Source organism: Oncorhynchus masou, chromosome 1, assembly GCF_036934945.1.
Source record: "Oncorhynchus masou masou isolate Uvic2021 chromosome 1, UVic_Omas_1.1, whole genome shotgun sequence".
Taxonomy (NCBI): Eukaryota; Metazoa; Chordata; class Actinopteri; order Salmoniformes; family Salmonidae; genus Oncorhynchus; species Oncorhynchus masou.
The window spans coordinates 26,615,655-26,633,665 of record NC_088212.1 but is presented as its reverse complement, the minus strand read 5'-3'; the positions used below and the strand labels follow the sequence as shown (position 1 = coordinate 26,633,665).

Sequence of the window (18,011 nt, the reverse complement as noted above, 5' to 3'; positions counted from 1 at the left end):
ACCTCACTCAAGCTGGGACATGTTTAAAATGTAAGTAAAACACCAAAGAATAGATTCTGACGTAATGTTGAATAATTCATAGGGAATAAAAAACAGTGCGCACAGAAGGCTAGCACAGGGGGTATGGGTATACTGGCAGAGAGTCTGCTGCTTGTATTTCAAAATCGATAGCTGACACTCAGAGTCTGAAAGCACAGCTTTAATTAAACATGGTTGATGGCTTTAACGTCTCTAAGGCCAAAACCAAGTGAGATTGCGGAGCGCCAAATTCAAATACAGAAATACTCATTATAAAAACTCAGAAAAGATAACTATTTTACATAAGTTTAAAGATTAACTTCTTGTGAATCCAAACACAGTGTCAGATTTCAAAAATGCTTTACGGCGAAAGCATACTTTACAATTATTTGAGAACATAGCCCAGCAGACAAATCATTACAAACAGTTACCAGCCAAGTAGAAGAGTTACACAAGTCAGAAATAGAGATAAAATTAATCACTTACCTTTGATGATCTTCATATGGTTGCACTCAGAAGACATTAATTTATTCAATAAATGTATAAATAAATAAATCCACAAACTTCAGTGTTTCCTTTCAAATGGTACCAAGAATATGCATATCCTTGCAGCTGAATAAATCCATGTTGAGGTGAAAGAGCACCCCATTCATTGACCTTAATTGTGTAGTATTTTATAGATTCAATAAACATCACTGGAGAATAAGTTATATAACTGGCTCCGGGGGAATATTAGGGGACGACTGATTAGCGAAAAACATGTTTATGGGGTGTGTTTGAAAATTTGCGCAAGGTTTACATTTTTTGTAATGGTACTTACCGAATTTCCTTAGTCTGACTGCTCCCCAGAGCCCACTTGGCTGCAAGCACTTTCAAAAGTGTGGTAATTACGGCAGCAAAATAAAAAACATGTAAGAACCATTAACGAACCACATTAATATTTTACAAGTATTTAAAACAGCCAAATGCTGAGTAGGGGAGGGAAAAGTGCAACTCAATCGATATGTAGGAGGAACGCAGCGCTACTCAGAGTTGGGACGCTGAAGGGAACTTCCGTGTCCGTTTGCCTCCGAATATGATTCTAGCCACCACGATGAGTTCATTACGCAATAATAATAATAATAACAACACAGACCCCTGAGATGGTCATCAGTCATAGCTGAAGGGTCTTTTTTACAGTGTGTGTGGCAATAACCATGCCACTGTATGGCTGGGCTGTTGTACTGTATTTGAGCAAGTCATGTTGTGCAGAGATGGATCACGTCAATATCAATTTAAGGTTTTTGAAATTGATCAATACATTTAAGCTCTCAATGCAAATGTTCCAACAGTTTCACACTTCAAGGCATTCAATACCATTTTTTGGTACAAAATCAATGCAGTGTTTTCAATGTTTTCAACTGTGCCTGAACATATTCTGCTGCAAAACTTCTGGATTGACTAAACGAAAAGGATTCAGTAGAGCAATCATGAGTATCGGTAATTGTAAATACATTGATAATTGTATCTATCAATACCATTATTAGCTTATCTATAGAGAAATCACTATGCGGAACTTTGACACCATTAAAGGAAATAACAGGCTTCTGCTGTTAGATTCATTGTTAAATTTAAAGTTATTGGGAGTTGATCAGATGGCATTTACAGCATTAAAAAAAACTCCGATTTTTTTTCCTTTCATAGGGAGACATTTTGCTCTAGTATTTACATGTACAGTACATGTACAGATGAATTCGGAAGTTTACATACACTTAGGTTGGAGTCATTTAAACTCGTTTTTCAACCACTCCACAAATTATAGTTTTGGCAAGTCGGTTAGGACATCTACTTTGCGCATGACAAGTAATTTTTCCAACAATTGTTTACAGACAGATTATTTCACTTATAATTCACTGTTTCACAATTCCAGTGGGTCAGAAGTTGACTGTGCAGCTTGGAAAATTCCAGAAAATTATGCCATGGCTTTAGAAGATTCTGATAGGCTAATTGACATCATTTGAGTCAATTGGAGGTGTACCTGTGGATGTATTTCAAGGCCTACCTTCAAACTCATTGCCTCTTTGCCTGACATCGTGGGAAAATCAAAAGAAATCAACCAAGACCTCAGAAAAAAATGTAGACCGCACAGAGCTGTGCATAGAAGACTGACCTATCCCATGGGGAAGGGACGAGGAGGAAGTGGGAAGGGGTGGACCCCCACCCCGCCATACTGGCAACACTATGGGTTATTGCACTAATAATGGCGCCGACTAGGGAAACGTTGCCGATATTCTGTTCTTAGTGCCAGTCCGCAGGTTCAAACTAAAACAACGTAACTAATAATGGCATCTTTATGTTTTCATTAATAAAATGATAAAAACACTTTCAAAATGCCAATGTTTATTTAGTTATAAATGCATAACAAATTACTATAGGAATAAATATCACTGAATTACAGAAATATCCTCCAATCCTCTATGTAATTATTGGCGGAAAGTCACGTCATGTTTTTCAATATACTGTAGGCCTACCGTAGGCAACATGAGTCTCACTAGTGTTGAGTAATGTGCTGTTAAAAGTGGTGTAGGTCTTATTCATTTAAAGAGCATATTGAAGTTGGAAGCAATAGGATTTTGAAGCAACAACAACTATTTTAGCACCGTTTCGCACTGCTCTGAGACAAGCATGGGGACTGGTCTTAATAAATTCAATTAGATTTTTATTTTCATTAAAATCTCTGTTTGGGTATTAGTTAGACTAGAATTAGAAAATTAGGGTGTTTAAATTATGCTCATAGTGTAACCTTTATTTAACTAGGCAAGTCAGTTAAGAACAAATTCATATTTACAAGGACAGCCTACTCCTTCCTCCTTGTCGGGAAATGAACTCCGGTCTCCCGTGTGCCCGCAGGACACTGGATTCTTTAGCTAAATAGACCAGTACTGTATTCCTGATTGTCACGTTGTACAGTGCCATATTTTCCGTTCTATCCTAACTGAAACCCAGAGAGTTTTTTGTTTTACTTGGAATAGAAATACCATAATAATAAGCAAATTATAAGCAAATACCAGTCAAAAGTTTGGACACACCTACTTATTCCAGGGCATTTCTTTATTTTCTACATTGTATAATAATAGTGAAGATATCACAACTATGAAATAACACATGGAATCAGTCAAGAACAAATTCTTATTTACAAGGACATCCTACTCCTTCCTCCCCGTCGGGGAATTGAACCCTGTTCTTCCGCATGCCCGCAATCTCTAGTACAGCCATTATTAAAGGCTACCAAATGCTTCTCAAAGATTCCCTCTGGTGGTCAAACTAGCACTAACTAGCATTAATGGTACCAGTGGTTCACACTTAAATAACGTGCTATAGAATTCTGTGACACCATATAAGCTGCGCTGCAGTACGCTGCAACTTTTAAAGGAGGAACCACTGTACCTACCCGAATGCATAGTCCCAACTGTAAAAATGTGGTGGAGGTGGAATAATGGTTTGGGGGCTGTTTTTCATGGTTTGGGCTAGGCCCCTTAATTCCAGTGAAAGGAAATGTAAACGCTACAGCATACAATGACATTCTAGACAATTCTGTATTTCCAACCGTGTGGCAACAGTTGGGAAGGCCCTTTCCTGTTTCAGCATGACAATGCCCCTGATCACAAAAACGAGGTCCATACAGAAATGGTTTGTCGAGATCAGTAGAGGAAGAACTTGACTGGCCTGCACAGAGCCCTGACCTCAACCCCATTGAACAACTTTGGGATGAATTGGAACGCCAACTGCGAGCCAGGCCTAATCCCCCAACATCAGTGCCCAACCTCACTAATACTTGTGGCTGAATGCAAGCAAGTCCCTGCAGTAATGTTCCAACATCTAGTGGAAAGCCTTCCCAGAAGAGTGGAGGCTGTTATAGCGACAAAGGGGGGACCAACTCCATATTAATGCCCAGGATTTTGGAGTGAAATGTTTGCCGAATAGTTGTCCACATACATAGTGTATCATATTATTAAGAATACCAGATACTGTAGCTGTAATCAAGAGTTCTTGAAAGATGAATAGCTCTGAGCATTTCTCTTTTTCTGGAACCTTTGCTCCCCCATTAAAACACTGACATTTCACTAAGTGTCACCCAATGGTCCTTGAGCAGGATATGAGGGTCTCAACCCAAACTGTGAATGTCCAAAATCCCCAGACATCTGATCCTGGATCAGTCAGGACTTGAACGCGGTACAATAAAAATAAAAAGGCCATTTCCTGGTCTTGACTGCAGCTACATACTCAAAGCATCATGCATCTGTGTTCCTAAAAGTCAATGATGTATGAATAAATACATTGGGCAACAACTGAAAGGAGCACCCGTTTCAGCAGAATAAACCATCTGTAGGTGTACAAGCAAAGGCAGAAGGTTGACCTTTCGTTGACTTTACCCGTGGGGTTAACTGAGCACATTGCAGTCTCCGTCAGAGGAGACGATGGCTGCATTTTCTAGGACCACATAAAGGAATGTGATAATGACCAGTCATACAGTATGTGGCGTCACCAAGTCGAATACACAATACAAATACTAGTTACCAAAAGCATATGCTTTTACATTTGGACAGATTGGTGTACAGATGGTGTAGTGGTGGTGTAGTGCGACAGAGAGGTGAGTAGTAGTCTCCAGCATGACAAGGAGGTAGCTAGCTAGCTTGCCAGCTCTCTGGTGTGCCCAAGTGGCAGCTTTACTTAAGAGGAGTGGGCTGTGTAATCAGGCCCACAGCCTGTGATTAATATTGGGTGTCTGTCCCCAAGCCTGCACCACTCTAAACAGGAGCTTGGTGAGCTGAGTAATCCATGCTTCACTCCGCCTCCACCTCACACATCCCTCAGCCATGTAAATGAGAGCGCTGAGTCATAGGAGTGTGGTGTGGGGGGGGGGTAGAGATCGGTAAAGCCCAGCAAAGTAAGTGGAAAAAACAACAGCACAACAAACTGATTTCTGACAGGCTTTGAGGCTAAAGCCTTACGCTGTCCGGTCTCTCTTTAAATGACTTTGTCAAAAAGGAGAGAGAGCGAGAGAAAGAAAGCTCGCAGGCAAACTGGGGTCTCATTTAACAATCAAATGATGCTTACTAAACAAACGGCCCCTAGGGAAGGCGAGGGATGGATTTAGGAAGCCATGCCAAGCATCTCCAAGTGCTTACATCATCAAAAATACCTCCCAACCTGTCAGCACACTGTATTAATGAGCTATTAGGTGTTTATGGGTAAACAATTTACAGTGTGGTCTTATTTACCGCACACTCCCAGGAAGGTGCATTTGGGCCAGGAGGCTCCTCTCACCAGGGAACACATCCATTTGCTGCCAGCGCCATGCCATTTATTCTATCACTACGACAGAGTTACACAAACCTTTTGTTGTTAGTCTGACATCTCTATTTATGACGGAAAACACTGTTAAAACAAGGGAATTGAACCAGGTCATATTTTCTTCTTCGGATCAACTAATTTACTAACTCCTGGAATAGATTTTCAAATCAGGACGAGACATGAAAGTTCTTGTCCCCCAGGAAATGCATTTATGTTGACGTTGTGAGACTAAATCCTGCTGAAGTAATCCAAGTGCCAATACGGTGTTCTGCTATATGAGGACAACAGTAATTTGTCACGCTGCTGATGTTCCTGTCAAATAAATTTTACAGTAACATCTATAAAAACGCAAGACATTGAGCATGAGAAGCATAATATCATAGTTTTCATCATCCCCGGAAAACTGTGTTCATAAAGATCAATGACCAGTGTATTGATAGTCTCAGAACTATGTTTAAGGCCCATTGCGCCGACAGGTTTCCCTAGAGTCCGTATACAGATCATTATGCAGGCTGAGTCGATACAATGCACCATCATTCTCAATCACATTGCTTCTCTCTGAAGAGCCTGTCCACCTCCTCTAACGTGAGTAATGAACATTGTTTCATAAGAACCTGCTTTAAGAGCTTGTATTGGCTGTGGGTTTGCTCTCTTACCAAAATCCTTGTGGGAGGACATCCAGCCAATCCCCTTGAGGGAGACGATGGACAGTAGGCCGGAACCCACAAAGGAGCCAATCCCAGAGAAGAAGAAGAACAGCCCCATGATGGCACTCTGCATGGACCTGGGGGCAGCTAAGTAGGCAAACTCCAGACCTGGAAGAGGAGACAGAGACGCTTAACTCATCGAATAAACTATAAATACTAACAAGTCAACCCTCATGCAGTGCATCTGGCCATACAGAGTAAACATTGACTGATGCTAACATTGATCCAAACACATTTCTAGACTCTGGGCAAACAACATCCATATCTGTACCCTGGCTGGGGGTGATGAACAGTTCAAAGTGTTTTCGATGACTTTGGCAGAGGACAGCCCATTGGCCATGTGTGAATGTGGCTGTTGTATAGTGGTCAGCAGCAGACTGTGTGTCACAGTGAGTATGACTCATTACCCACGGGTCCCACCTTGACACAGTAGCCAAGGGACAATCACTACAGAATCAACTCCAATGAATCACTGTAGAGCTCCAATTTAGAGATAAGATTTATATTAGAATAACAGGCCTTTCATCCATAACAACTTGACAAATGTATATACATGAGATAGACTTTGGCCCACTGCAGCATTGTTTGACTGCTAAATATCAGTGAAACGTAAAGCTATTCTCCCCCCAGCAGGCTACCAGTCTGAAGCACCTATTCAGCTGCTATTGTTTCTGGACAAGTCCCTCAATATTTTGTGTCGTGAGACAGAGGAGGAGATTGAGGGGGAGGGAGAGCAAGAGGGGGGGGGTCAAATAGTTTCTTTTGCCATGAGAGTTGCCTGCCTGCTAGCTGACATTAAATTATCAATGTCGCGTCAAACCTGTGATTTTTCAAATGAGGTCCTATGACTGCAGCTGTCAGGAGAGATTGGGGAGCCTCTGTTATCCAATTAGTCCCACTAATGTTGGAGCGTTTATCTACCATTGGATTAGTCTTTCTTTTTCATCCGTAGATATTAACCATTAGTCTGTGTGATTAACGGGGGCTGAGCTAGAGCTGTGTTTGAGACAAGGACGTCTGTAGAGTGCAAATTGATAAAATCTATCTATGAAAAGCTAAGAATCACAGGAACATGTACGTGTAAATTGTTTTGACACAAGCCACACAAAAGTCGTTAGAAGGTAAATGGTTCTTCCACATAGACACCGTCCTGTGACTTCCTATAGTCTATAAGCTCACACTGGCTGTCAAACTCCAAATGCCACACATTTATCTCTGACTAGTTGGATATTAACTTCCCAGTGAGATTTTTTTTACTTATAGCATTTATATAAATTCATTTATCAGGGTTTTGCTTTGGCTGACCTTTTTTTTGTTAGTACGACTAATGAACACAAACGTTTGTCTCAAAATGGTTTTGTGTTCTACTTATAGCTCTGGTTGCCCTGAAAATGAAATGGTAAAATACTTCATTGTGAAGCTAAATAAAGGCTGGACATGCAAATAAATGAAAGTCAGATAAATGAGAAATCGATTTTTGATGGAGTCTCAGAACCTGATAGGGTTTTAAGAATGCCTTTTTACACCTGTGGGAAAAATTACCAAAAAATGCATGCGATACATGACTCCTCTCACAGTTACCTGGCCTGGGACTAATGTAGCTTGTTACGATACAGGACTCCTCTCACAGTTACCTGGCCTGGGACTAACGTAGCTTGTTACGATACAGGACTCCTCTCACAGTTACCTGGCCTGGGACTAACGTAGCTTGTTACGATACAGGACTCCTCTCACAGTTACCTGGCCTGGGACTAATGTAGCTTGTTACGGACTGGGACTAAGGACTCCTCTCACAGTTACCTGGCCTGGGACTAACGTAGCTTGTTACGATCCTCTCACAGGGACTGGGACTAACGTAGCTCTCACACAGTTACCTGGCCTGGGACTAACGTAGCTTGTTACGATACAGGACTCCTCTCACAGTTACCTGGACTGGGACTAATGTAGCTTGTTACGATACAGGACTCCTCTCACAGTTACCTGGCCTGGGACTAATGTAGGACTCCTCTCACAGTTACCTGGACTGGGACTAACGGACTCAGGACTCTCTCACAGTTACCTGGACTGGGACTAACGTAGCTTGTTACGATACAGGACTCCTCTCACAGTTACCTGGCCTGGGACTAACGTAGCTTGTTACGATACAGGACTCCTCTCACAGTTACCTGGCCTGGGACTAACGTAGCTTGTTACGATACAGGACTCCTCTCACAGTTACCTGGACTGGGACTAACGTAGCTTGTTACGATACAGGACTCCTCTCACAGTTACCTGGACTGGGACTAATGTAGCTTGTTACGATACAGGACTCCTCTCACAGTTACCTGGCCTGGGACTGACGTAGCTTGTTACGATACAGAGGGAGGACTGAAACAAAATAAGCGTTACTAATAGAAAAAAAGAATGTGGGGTGAAAACTTTATTACACTGTCAAACTGCCACAACATACCTGACCTTTCCATTTGTTTCCACCTGAAAACATTTCTTTATTTGTATCCTCGGGTAACCTTTTCACAGCAAATGAAAAAAGCTGTAATAGCCTACATATCATAGGGGGAATGCATGAGGTTTCTCGGACAATGCACAGCAGTACAATGGGATCTGTAGTGAAAAAGTGGTATTTGCAGGACAATTTTCAATGAATCCCCTACTTGTCTATGTGGAGGTGGATACAATGAGTCGAGATGGAATAATAATGATGTCCGCTTCCCAACGATACGCAAAACAAAACAGCCTGACCTTCTTGCACCAAGAGGCGGAATTATTCAAAAGGGAACCAGAAAGTTAAAATATTTTATTAAGCTTTCTCCCGAGGGCTGTGTTGCAGGGGTGATTTTTCATTCTTGGAAAAAAACATTAGCCTTTAACATTTTCAAAAGAGCAATACATAATTAAAAATCCCAGAGGGGAACATTTTGCAAAGTTTTCGTATATTCTTAGTGCCTGAAAGCAGGAGAACTGCGGGTGGTGTATCAGCACAGAATTACCCTAGTCCCTCTGAGGCTGAAGGAATTGTAGTGGGGGAGGTGGGAACCTAGATGTATTAAAAGGATTTATTCAAACAGAATAAGACCAAGGGGAAACTGTTTTTCCAGACATATGTCACAATTCAGTCAACCAATTTTCCTTGAAGATATCCCCAGTGGGGGAAGTTTATTTTAGGGCTCCCCGCAGCTTTCTTCTGTCTGTATTTGAATTTCATGGGCATTCTGATATGGGAGTAAAGTGTGACTGCCAGTGTTTTTTTAATAGACACCTCGGGCGAACCAATGTGTACGCTGTTCCAAACATAACTTAATCATGTTCAATTGATTTAATCCGGTTAGTTCATTTTCTTTGTATCTGTGCAATGTCTTTGCATCCGCCCTCAGCCACACAACATCTACCTACAGTGTCTTTTCCCCCTGGTTAGGACTAGTCCTAGTTGAAGTTGGAAGCAGTAATGCTTCCAAGGTCCATAAGGTGGCAGAGCTGGCATTGACACCAATCCCTCCACAACAACCAACATGGTTGGCCATTGTAATGGCATCTCGGGGATCCACAGAGCTTATGGCCATGACACAGTCACAGCTACTTCTTTAGACTGAGTCAGTCTATGGGTGCCAGAAGAAAGTGGATGACTGGATGCCGGGGGCTTCACTCAAGACAGTGTTGAATGCTTTGGCAGACCACTCAGTTGTCTGGCTCACATTTCAGCCTTCCCCACGAGGCACAATACAAAGACTAAACACTAAGTCATAAAAGGTCTCCTTTGTGGAGATGCCATTTTTGGGCTAAGGAAGAGAAGAAACACAATCTCCAGAAACAACTAGCAATAACTAACACATTATAGAGATTATGTATGAAAGACATGTTGAAGAAATTGTGGAAAAAAACATATTCCTCTTATGATACAATAGACCTTGTGGACTTGTTTTTTTGAAACTATGCAATGTAAAAAAACATATGGTGACGAAGTGACTGCAATGACAGTGCACCGAATAGACAGATGGGAGGATGACGCAATCATGAAGAGAGGTGTCAACAACCCCAGTCATCCAGGTAATTGATATCTGTCCGAAACTGAAGCCCGAGCCTGGTAATGATCATGATTTCAGGAGAAATCGAAAGAAAATAATGAGGTAGGATTCTATTGATTTCAATGGCACTCTGCTTGTAGAGTCAAAATGGAGAGCTTATGTAATATCTACATCTAACAATACCTCAACCTTCAAAGATATGAGGGAGGACAGATTGTAGGATTTGCTCCTCATGTGAATAGAAGTTCTTAAGTCAACAGTAAAGCTGTTCTTCAGTCGATCGCTACGGTGACGACAATGAACTGACGACGCCAACATCTATCTAGGAGCAACAGTTGTTCAATCAAGGGCAAGCAGAAGAAAATAGCCTTGCCTGTCATTTTGTGCTTGTAGGCTTTGCAGTTGACAAGTGTGTCACCACACACAGGAATGACAAAGATTTGACATGCAAAGGATTTCTGCACAACTGACAATTCATATCCACGATTCAAAGCATAACTTTACTTTCTCTGAGTAGAACAGCGTGAATTAGTTTCACTTTCGAACATATGAATGTTGGCATAATAATTCTCTACAGATTCATATTGTAGCATCTTCTTTGATCTTTGCCACGCCCACACACTGAGCCCACATACAGTGCATTCGGAAAGTCTTCAGACCCCAGGACTTTCTCCCAATTCTGTTACGTTACAGCCTTATTCGAACATGGATTAACTTGTCCCCCCCGTATGAACCTACACACAATACCCCATAGTGACAAAGCAAAAACAGGTTAAGAAAAGCACATTTCTTGTCAGTTAAAATTACATCAAATTTACAGTCTACAGTGTAGACATTTTTCATGTTGTAAATGACTATTGTAGGCATACAGAGGGCCATTATCAGCAACCATCACTCCTGTGTTCCAATGGCACGTTGTGCTAGTTTATCATTTTAAAAAGGCTAACTGATCATTAGAAAACCATTCTCCAATTATGTTAGCACAGCTGAAAACTGTTGTTCTGATTAAAGAAGCAATAAAACTGGCCTTCTTTAGACTAGTTGAGTATCTGGAGCATCAGCATTTGTGGGTTCAATTACAGGCTCAATGGCCAGAAAAAGACCTTTCTTCTGAATCTCGTCCATCTATTCTTGTTCTGAGAAATGATGGCTATTCCATGCGAGACATTTTGTACGATATCTTCAGTTTCTTGGCAATTTCTCACAAGGAATAGCCTTCATTTCTGAGAACAAGAATAGACTGACAAGTTGCAGAAGAAAGTTCTTTGTTTCTGGCCATTTTGAGCCTGTAAACCCCCCCCCCCCACAAATGCTGATGCTCCAGATACTCAACTAATCTAAAAGGCAGCCAGTTTTATTGCTTCTTTAATCAGAACAACTGTTTTCAACTGTGCTAACATAATTGCAAAAGGGTTTTCTAAATGATCAATTAACCTTTTAAAATGATAAACTTGGATTAGAAAACACAACGTGCCATTGAAACACATGAGTGATGGTTGCTGATAATGGGCCTCTGTACACCTATCTAAATATTCCATTAAAAAAAAAAATGTAATCAGGCGTTTCCAGCTACAATAGTAATTTACAACATTAACAATGTCTACACTGTATTTCTGATCAATTTGATGTTATTTTAATAGACAAAAGTGCTTCTTTCAAAAACAAATACATTTCTAACTGATCCCAAACTTTGAATAGTGTAAAATGTGGTATATTGCTTAATTTCCTTTGTGACCAAAGTCTAAGAAAATATCACAAATGAGACAAAATTTCACCTGCCCCTTTAAGGGTGGGAGGTTACCATGGTGACGCGACTTGAATCATGTCTGTGCCTGTGAGATTGAGTCTGACGAGTAGCCGCGTTGTCTTCTCTACCCAACAGTCATAGCCGCAGGACATAGTTTGGGGGTGGGGTCGCTGCTGATTTTTCAAAACTAAATGCATTTGTATTTGAGTGTTTACCAGCATTTGTAACTTGAGTCTGATAATTATCTGTACAAAACAGTTAATCTGATAATACTTGTGGAATATAAAAATACTTGCTTGATATAGGTTTTCCAGTTTCTTGAAATACTTAACAAAATGCTTATTTCTACGGGTAAACTGAAAAGGTCTATTCATTCCTTTTACATTTTATTAGATGCTGATATCCAAAGAAAATTTACAGTAGTGAGTGCATACATTTTCATATGTTTTTGTATTGGTCCCCCATGGGAATTGAACCCACAACCCTAGCTTTGCAAGCACCATGCTCTACCAACTGAGCCATATCATCACAAACCACTTGATGTCTCAATGAAGTCAATTACTGTATTGTTTTATCCATGGTGATAGAAAGTCTACAGGAACAAACCTAGATTACCAGCCTATGTACAATATAGTAATGTACATTTACATTAAGGGGTTTGTAAGGATGATAACTTAATTCTGCACAAAAAGGGGTTGTTTTCCATGTCATTTGATAAAAAATATTTGTGTCTTTGCTCATACCTTTGCACCTTTTCATGTAAATGTTTGAGGACAGGGTTTTGTCATTTGTGGATTTCATTAGAATGACAAATCACAGAGGAGGAGACATGGCAACAACTATTGAACCCTGCAAGATACTGTACTTGATTATACAGAAGAGATGATGGAAAATAATGTTTTTGCTGGTGCTACAGATGTCTATATTGGTCCGCTAATACTAGTAAAGACCCAGTGCACTACCTTTGTGAAATACACACACACACACACACACACACATATACATTTTGGGTGCTAAGGGTGCTGCAGCCCCCCTGAGAAATCTGAATTACATTTTTTCTTTATATATATTAGCACCCTACTTCCCGCAGCTATGCTACCAGTTGGAACTCAAACATAGAAAAACTGGGCCCAGACAGACAGTGTAGCAGCGCGAGGTGGGATAGGATCGGATTCGCAGTTATTTGACTTAGTGCAATTCATTTAACATCTACGAAACAAAAACAGCAGAAGAACTTTGAAAACAGCTACTGCTAATTTATTTTGCTACAGTATACTGTAAAATGTAATCATATTTGACTATTTGTATTCACAAATGCGAGTGACATGCTCGCACTGTGGAGCCCTGACCACCTGCCAACGTGGCTGTTGAAAGTCATCTTACCCGCCAATGCCAAAATCTACCAGCATTTGGCGGGTGTTCATTTTAGGCCCTGGGCAAAATCAATCCCCACTGATTGATCCCTCCCTCCTTACCGAGCAATTTCAACAGTAGCTCAGACAACGGCTGCTACACATATGTAAGGATGCAGAGGAAGGGTTTTTGTGTTTTAGAAAATAACCATTGATTGGAGTCTTAAGAATGAACAGAGGAAACATCAATGTCAGGTTGTTCAAAGGCTGGAGGAGAGGAAGACTATTCATCACAACGCACGCTAAAGACTACTTTACTTTTATATTGACTACTGCACTTCAACAAAAACCTGCCATTATTGCCTACCGGATAATGGTAGTGCTGTAATTAAGATAGGAATGCTAACCATCTACCATCTAGTATGGACTGCAAGACCAAGTTAGAATTGTTAACCAAATCTGTTAGACAATTATCATCGTCATTATCAGATCTCTGAATCTCTTTATAATGGTATATATCCACTGGGCAACCGAACAGCTTTCTACTCACCTGCGATGCTGGCAAAGATTTCGCTGATTCCAATGAGCACATACTGAGGTACCTGCCACCATATGGGCAGATCTGCTGCGTAGTAGATGACGTCGCCAAAGACCTGGTCGAATGTGCCATTAGACTTGATGATCTCAAGTCGTTTTGTCTCCAGTATACCTGTAGGGGTAAACGTATTTAGTTCGAGATGCTTGAATTATGTCACTGCATAAATATAAGACACAGATGGAAACAAAAGCGTGTTCCCGTCTTTCGGAACTCTCTATTATGGATTATTAAAATAATGAGATACTTTTACATAACTAATGAGGGAAAAGAAAACACTACGAAAGAAATCAATGGCTATCCACCTTTGCTGATATTAACTTGGACTGATTCAGCTTTTAAAAACTTTCTTTGACGTGATGCACCACTTTCTCAAGCCCCAACAAGTAATAAAAATGGCAGATGCATTCACACCGTAAACAGGGCAGATCGAAAAATGCCTGTCCTCAAAATACAACCATCAGAAAAACAGAATACTTGTTAAAAGTCCTAAGCATTCTATATTAAGAGACACAGACAACCAAACATATTCTGTTGCAGGAGTTAGGGGGATCTGACAGGCCATTAGGGCTTAAGTGTCAAATCAAAGCCAGTGCTTCATTAAGATCACATTTGCACGCTCACACTCAGTGATTACAGAAGTTTGTAATGGAAGAGAGAGCCATCAACTTAACAATAACACCCCTAGCAGTAGTCATCTGCAGCTGCTGATTCCTAAAAGCTTTATTTGATAACCATTATCATGGAAGCAGCAGCTATTTCTAGATAACTCCCAGAGACATACTCCTATCGTCGCCCCACAATTAATGCTGTATTTGAGAGGGGATGGGGCCTTATAATCTATCTAGGCTATAATACTGCTTGTCCATCCAAGGCAAGGCGGTTGCTGCCCTGCCCAGAGCAACTTCTTACATGCACACATATACTGCTTTTTTAACATCATATAAGGCATTTGAGCCCTATCCCTGGGCGTAAAAATAAATAAAACTAGAGCTACTTTTAGACATCTAATATAGAACATATTCAATACTAGCTAAACAGATTGTTGAAAGTGATTAAAAAATGCAATGTCATTGGCCTTAAATTCAATGTCAAAGCTTCTTTGGCATGTTTCCCACACCATGTGGTGAGGGCCAGCGTTGTGGTTCACAACTCAACAAGAGCAGGTCGGCATAGCGATAGATGCCAACCCTGTGAATTGAGGATGGCAGGTGTGCAAGGCAGTGTTGATGCTAGCTGTGCCCGGGGCAACAGATACCACTATGGCTGATAAACAGCTGCACATCTGTCTGTGTCCTATGGTGTGTGTTCCCTATACAGTTCCATCATGAGGTCAGTTATCCTACAGTGTTCCCCATCTATACACTAGGAGATGAGTTAAAGGAAGCAGCGAGCGAAGGCTTCTTTAATATAATGGTTAGCAGGTGTAACAGAGTACCAGCCTGCAGTAGAATTAAAAGCCCTCTCCGAAGGGGAACATAGCATGTTACAGACAATGAAAAGTATAGGACATAAAGTGTTTCCAAAAGTAATGAATATACTATGCCTCTGTGATTTGCTGCCTTATACATTAAAAGAGAGTATTTCATAGATACGCCAGTGGGAGTACTGTCAGTGATGCAGTATGAAGAGGTGGGAACATGCAGGGTATAGTAAAGGAGTTGTGCAGCATTCACCACTTCCATGTCCTCTGTGTGACCAATGGCCACAGTAGATGATGCTGCGCTGCCATAAACCAAATTGTCTCTGAAATATTCAAGCTTTTTCTTCGCTCTACTTTCAAGTGATGCGATTTCCTTTTAAAATATTCTTATGGTAAATAAAAGGCTGGAAAAAGCCTTCCAACATCTGAAATAAATACAGTGAGCTCCAAAAGTAGTGGGACATTGACAAATGTTTTGTTGTTTTGGCTCCGTACTCGAGCACTTTGGATTTGAAATGATAATATATCATGAGGTTAAAGTGCACACTGTCAGCTTTAATTTGAGGGTATTCACATCTGTATCAGGTGAACCATTTAGAAATTTACAGCAAAATTCTGTTGGGCACAAAATAATAGAACACAACCAAAACAAACAGAAAAAGCGTCCAACAAGTCCATATAGTCACAAGCTTGATGTAATCATTGCATGCTATGAATATGGGACATAATACTAAACTTTTGACTACTTATTATATTGAATTCGTCCCAATACTTTTGGCCCCCTAAAAATGGGGAGACTATGTACAAAAAGTGCTGTAATTTCTAAACAGTTCACTCAATATGGATGAAAATACTGTTAAATTAAAGCTGACACTCTGCACTTTAATCTCAGTCATTGTATCATTCAAATCCAAAGTGCTGGAGTACAGAGCCAGAACAACATACCATTTGTCACTGTCCCAATACTTTGAGCTCACTGTATATACTCAATAATAAATGGCATAGTGAGCATCTAGACAGCACTGTGTAAAGAATAGCCTAATTAAAAGTGGTTATTATAACTTTACAATGGCAAACAAAACAAACACTTATTCTACTGATGCTGTTGAAGTTCTGTCTCATCAAACAGGCTAAAATAAATATCTTTCCTGCCTACCTACAATACCTTGTGTGCACGTGCACACACACTAAGTTGGTAAGTAGATGCTCCTACAGAGTGCCTGTGGTTGGCTGTGGTTTATTAATGACAATGCTGCAGTAGTGAGTGGGATCCAGCCAAGCTGCTCTGTCTCTGGCGAGGAGGGGCTGTTTCTCTGGGGCTTTCATTAGGCTCTGATGACATCCCCACACGGGGTACCAGCTAGCTAAAGCCTCTGGATCACTATCCCTCTATCCACTATGACACAGAAATACAGCAGAATAGAAATAGAATAACTACAAGAACAAAGCATTGACTACCAGACTGTGTTTGTGGGGGTGTTGTTTAATGCTACTGTAAATGAAATATTTTACGCCACACTAGATATTAATTATCCTCTACAAATGGTTGTTAACAGCATTCAGCTGTGAAGACAGGATTCAATATCCCAAATGTCATAGTGGACACCAACACATTTAAAGTGCTCATTATGCTGGAGCGAAAAATAAAATTAAATGTGCATTTGGTTCTCAAGCGTGCCACTGATTTGAGAAAAGCTATTTTCGCTGACTTTAGGCTCGTCTCACTCAAAATGTTTTTGCCTGAATATATGCTATTCAATCTGCACAGAATAATACATTTATAAAAAATAGATTTTATTCCAAATTGAAATGTCAAACTGTCAATTCAAATTAATTTGATTAGACTTTATTTCAAAAGATAATCCACAGTCCGTTATGCAACAGAGGCCGTTTACTCCAAACAAAAACAAGTTTCTATTAATAAGTAGGTCCCTTCCTTGTTTCGTTTGCTCTGTTTGGAAACTGTTTACCATTTTAAGAACCAAACGCATTGCAAGACTTAATAAACACCCCCCCAGTTGTCAGGTCTATGAATGTTTAGGATTTTTGCAAATAAATCCCTGGCTGCCTGCCCTTTACCTCCTTAAACTATGTCGAAACATGATCCACATACTGCTAAAATAAAGCCAAGCAACAGAGTACCACAGTATGAGTCATAATACCCATAAAACCTAGTGGTCAAACAGGGAAATGGTTACAATCGTTTTTCAGGGTAAGCAGGGTCTAAAATTAACACCTGCGAGATGATTTTGGAATTGGGGGGTAAAATGTCTATTTCACCATCCACATTAGAGGGTGGTCAGGGCTCCATAGTACTCGCATTTGTGAATAAAAATTGATATGTATGATCACATTTATAGTAAAATAAATGTTGCAGTAGCTGTTTTCAAAGTATTTCCTCAGTTTTGTTTCAAAGCTGGTAAATTAAAAAAAAAAAGTTTTAAAAAATTGCACAAAGTCAAAGACCTACAAATCCTACATAGCCTTTTCCACCTAACGCTGCAACACTACCTGGCTGGGGGCTGTGCACATGTGAAGAATGGAGTAAAATATTCATTTTTAGAAGCGCTGAACACATGCATAAAAGTTGGTCTAATTTACTTGAAACTAATGCCTACTGAAGTTATATCCTTCCTGTTTGGCCCTGTCCGGGGGTGTCCTCGGATGGGGCCACAGTGTCTCCTGACCCCTCCTGTCTCAGCCTCCAGTATTTATGCTGCAGTGGTTTATGTGTCGGGGGGCTGGGGTCAGTTTGTTATATCTGGAGTACTTCTCCTGTCCAATTCGGTGTCCTGTGTGAATCTAAGTGTGCGTTC

At 40.5% G+C, this 18,011-nt stretch overlaps 1 protein-coding gene across 1 annotated transcript in view; it reads right to left on the bottom strand.

Annotated features, from left to right (window-relative positions):
• LOC135540583 (solute carrier family 15 member 4-like) overlaps positions 1–18,011 on the bottom strand; it is a 44,388-nt gene that overhangs the window by 4,552 nt on the left and 21,825 nt on the right. Inside the window, exons 7-8 of the mRNA XM_064967097.1 lie at positions 13,728–13,886; positions 6,009–6,167 (exon numbers count right to left, since the gene is read on the bottom strand). Of these exons, the coding sequence (XP_064823169.1) occupies positions 6,009–6,167; positions 13,728–13,886 (318 nt within the window). The remainder of the gene's footprint in view (positions 1–6,008; positions 6,168–13,727; positions 13,887–18,011) is intronic.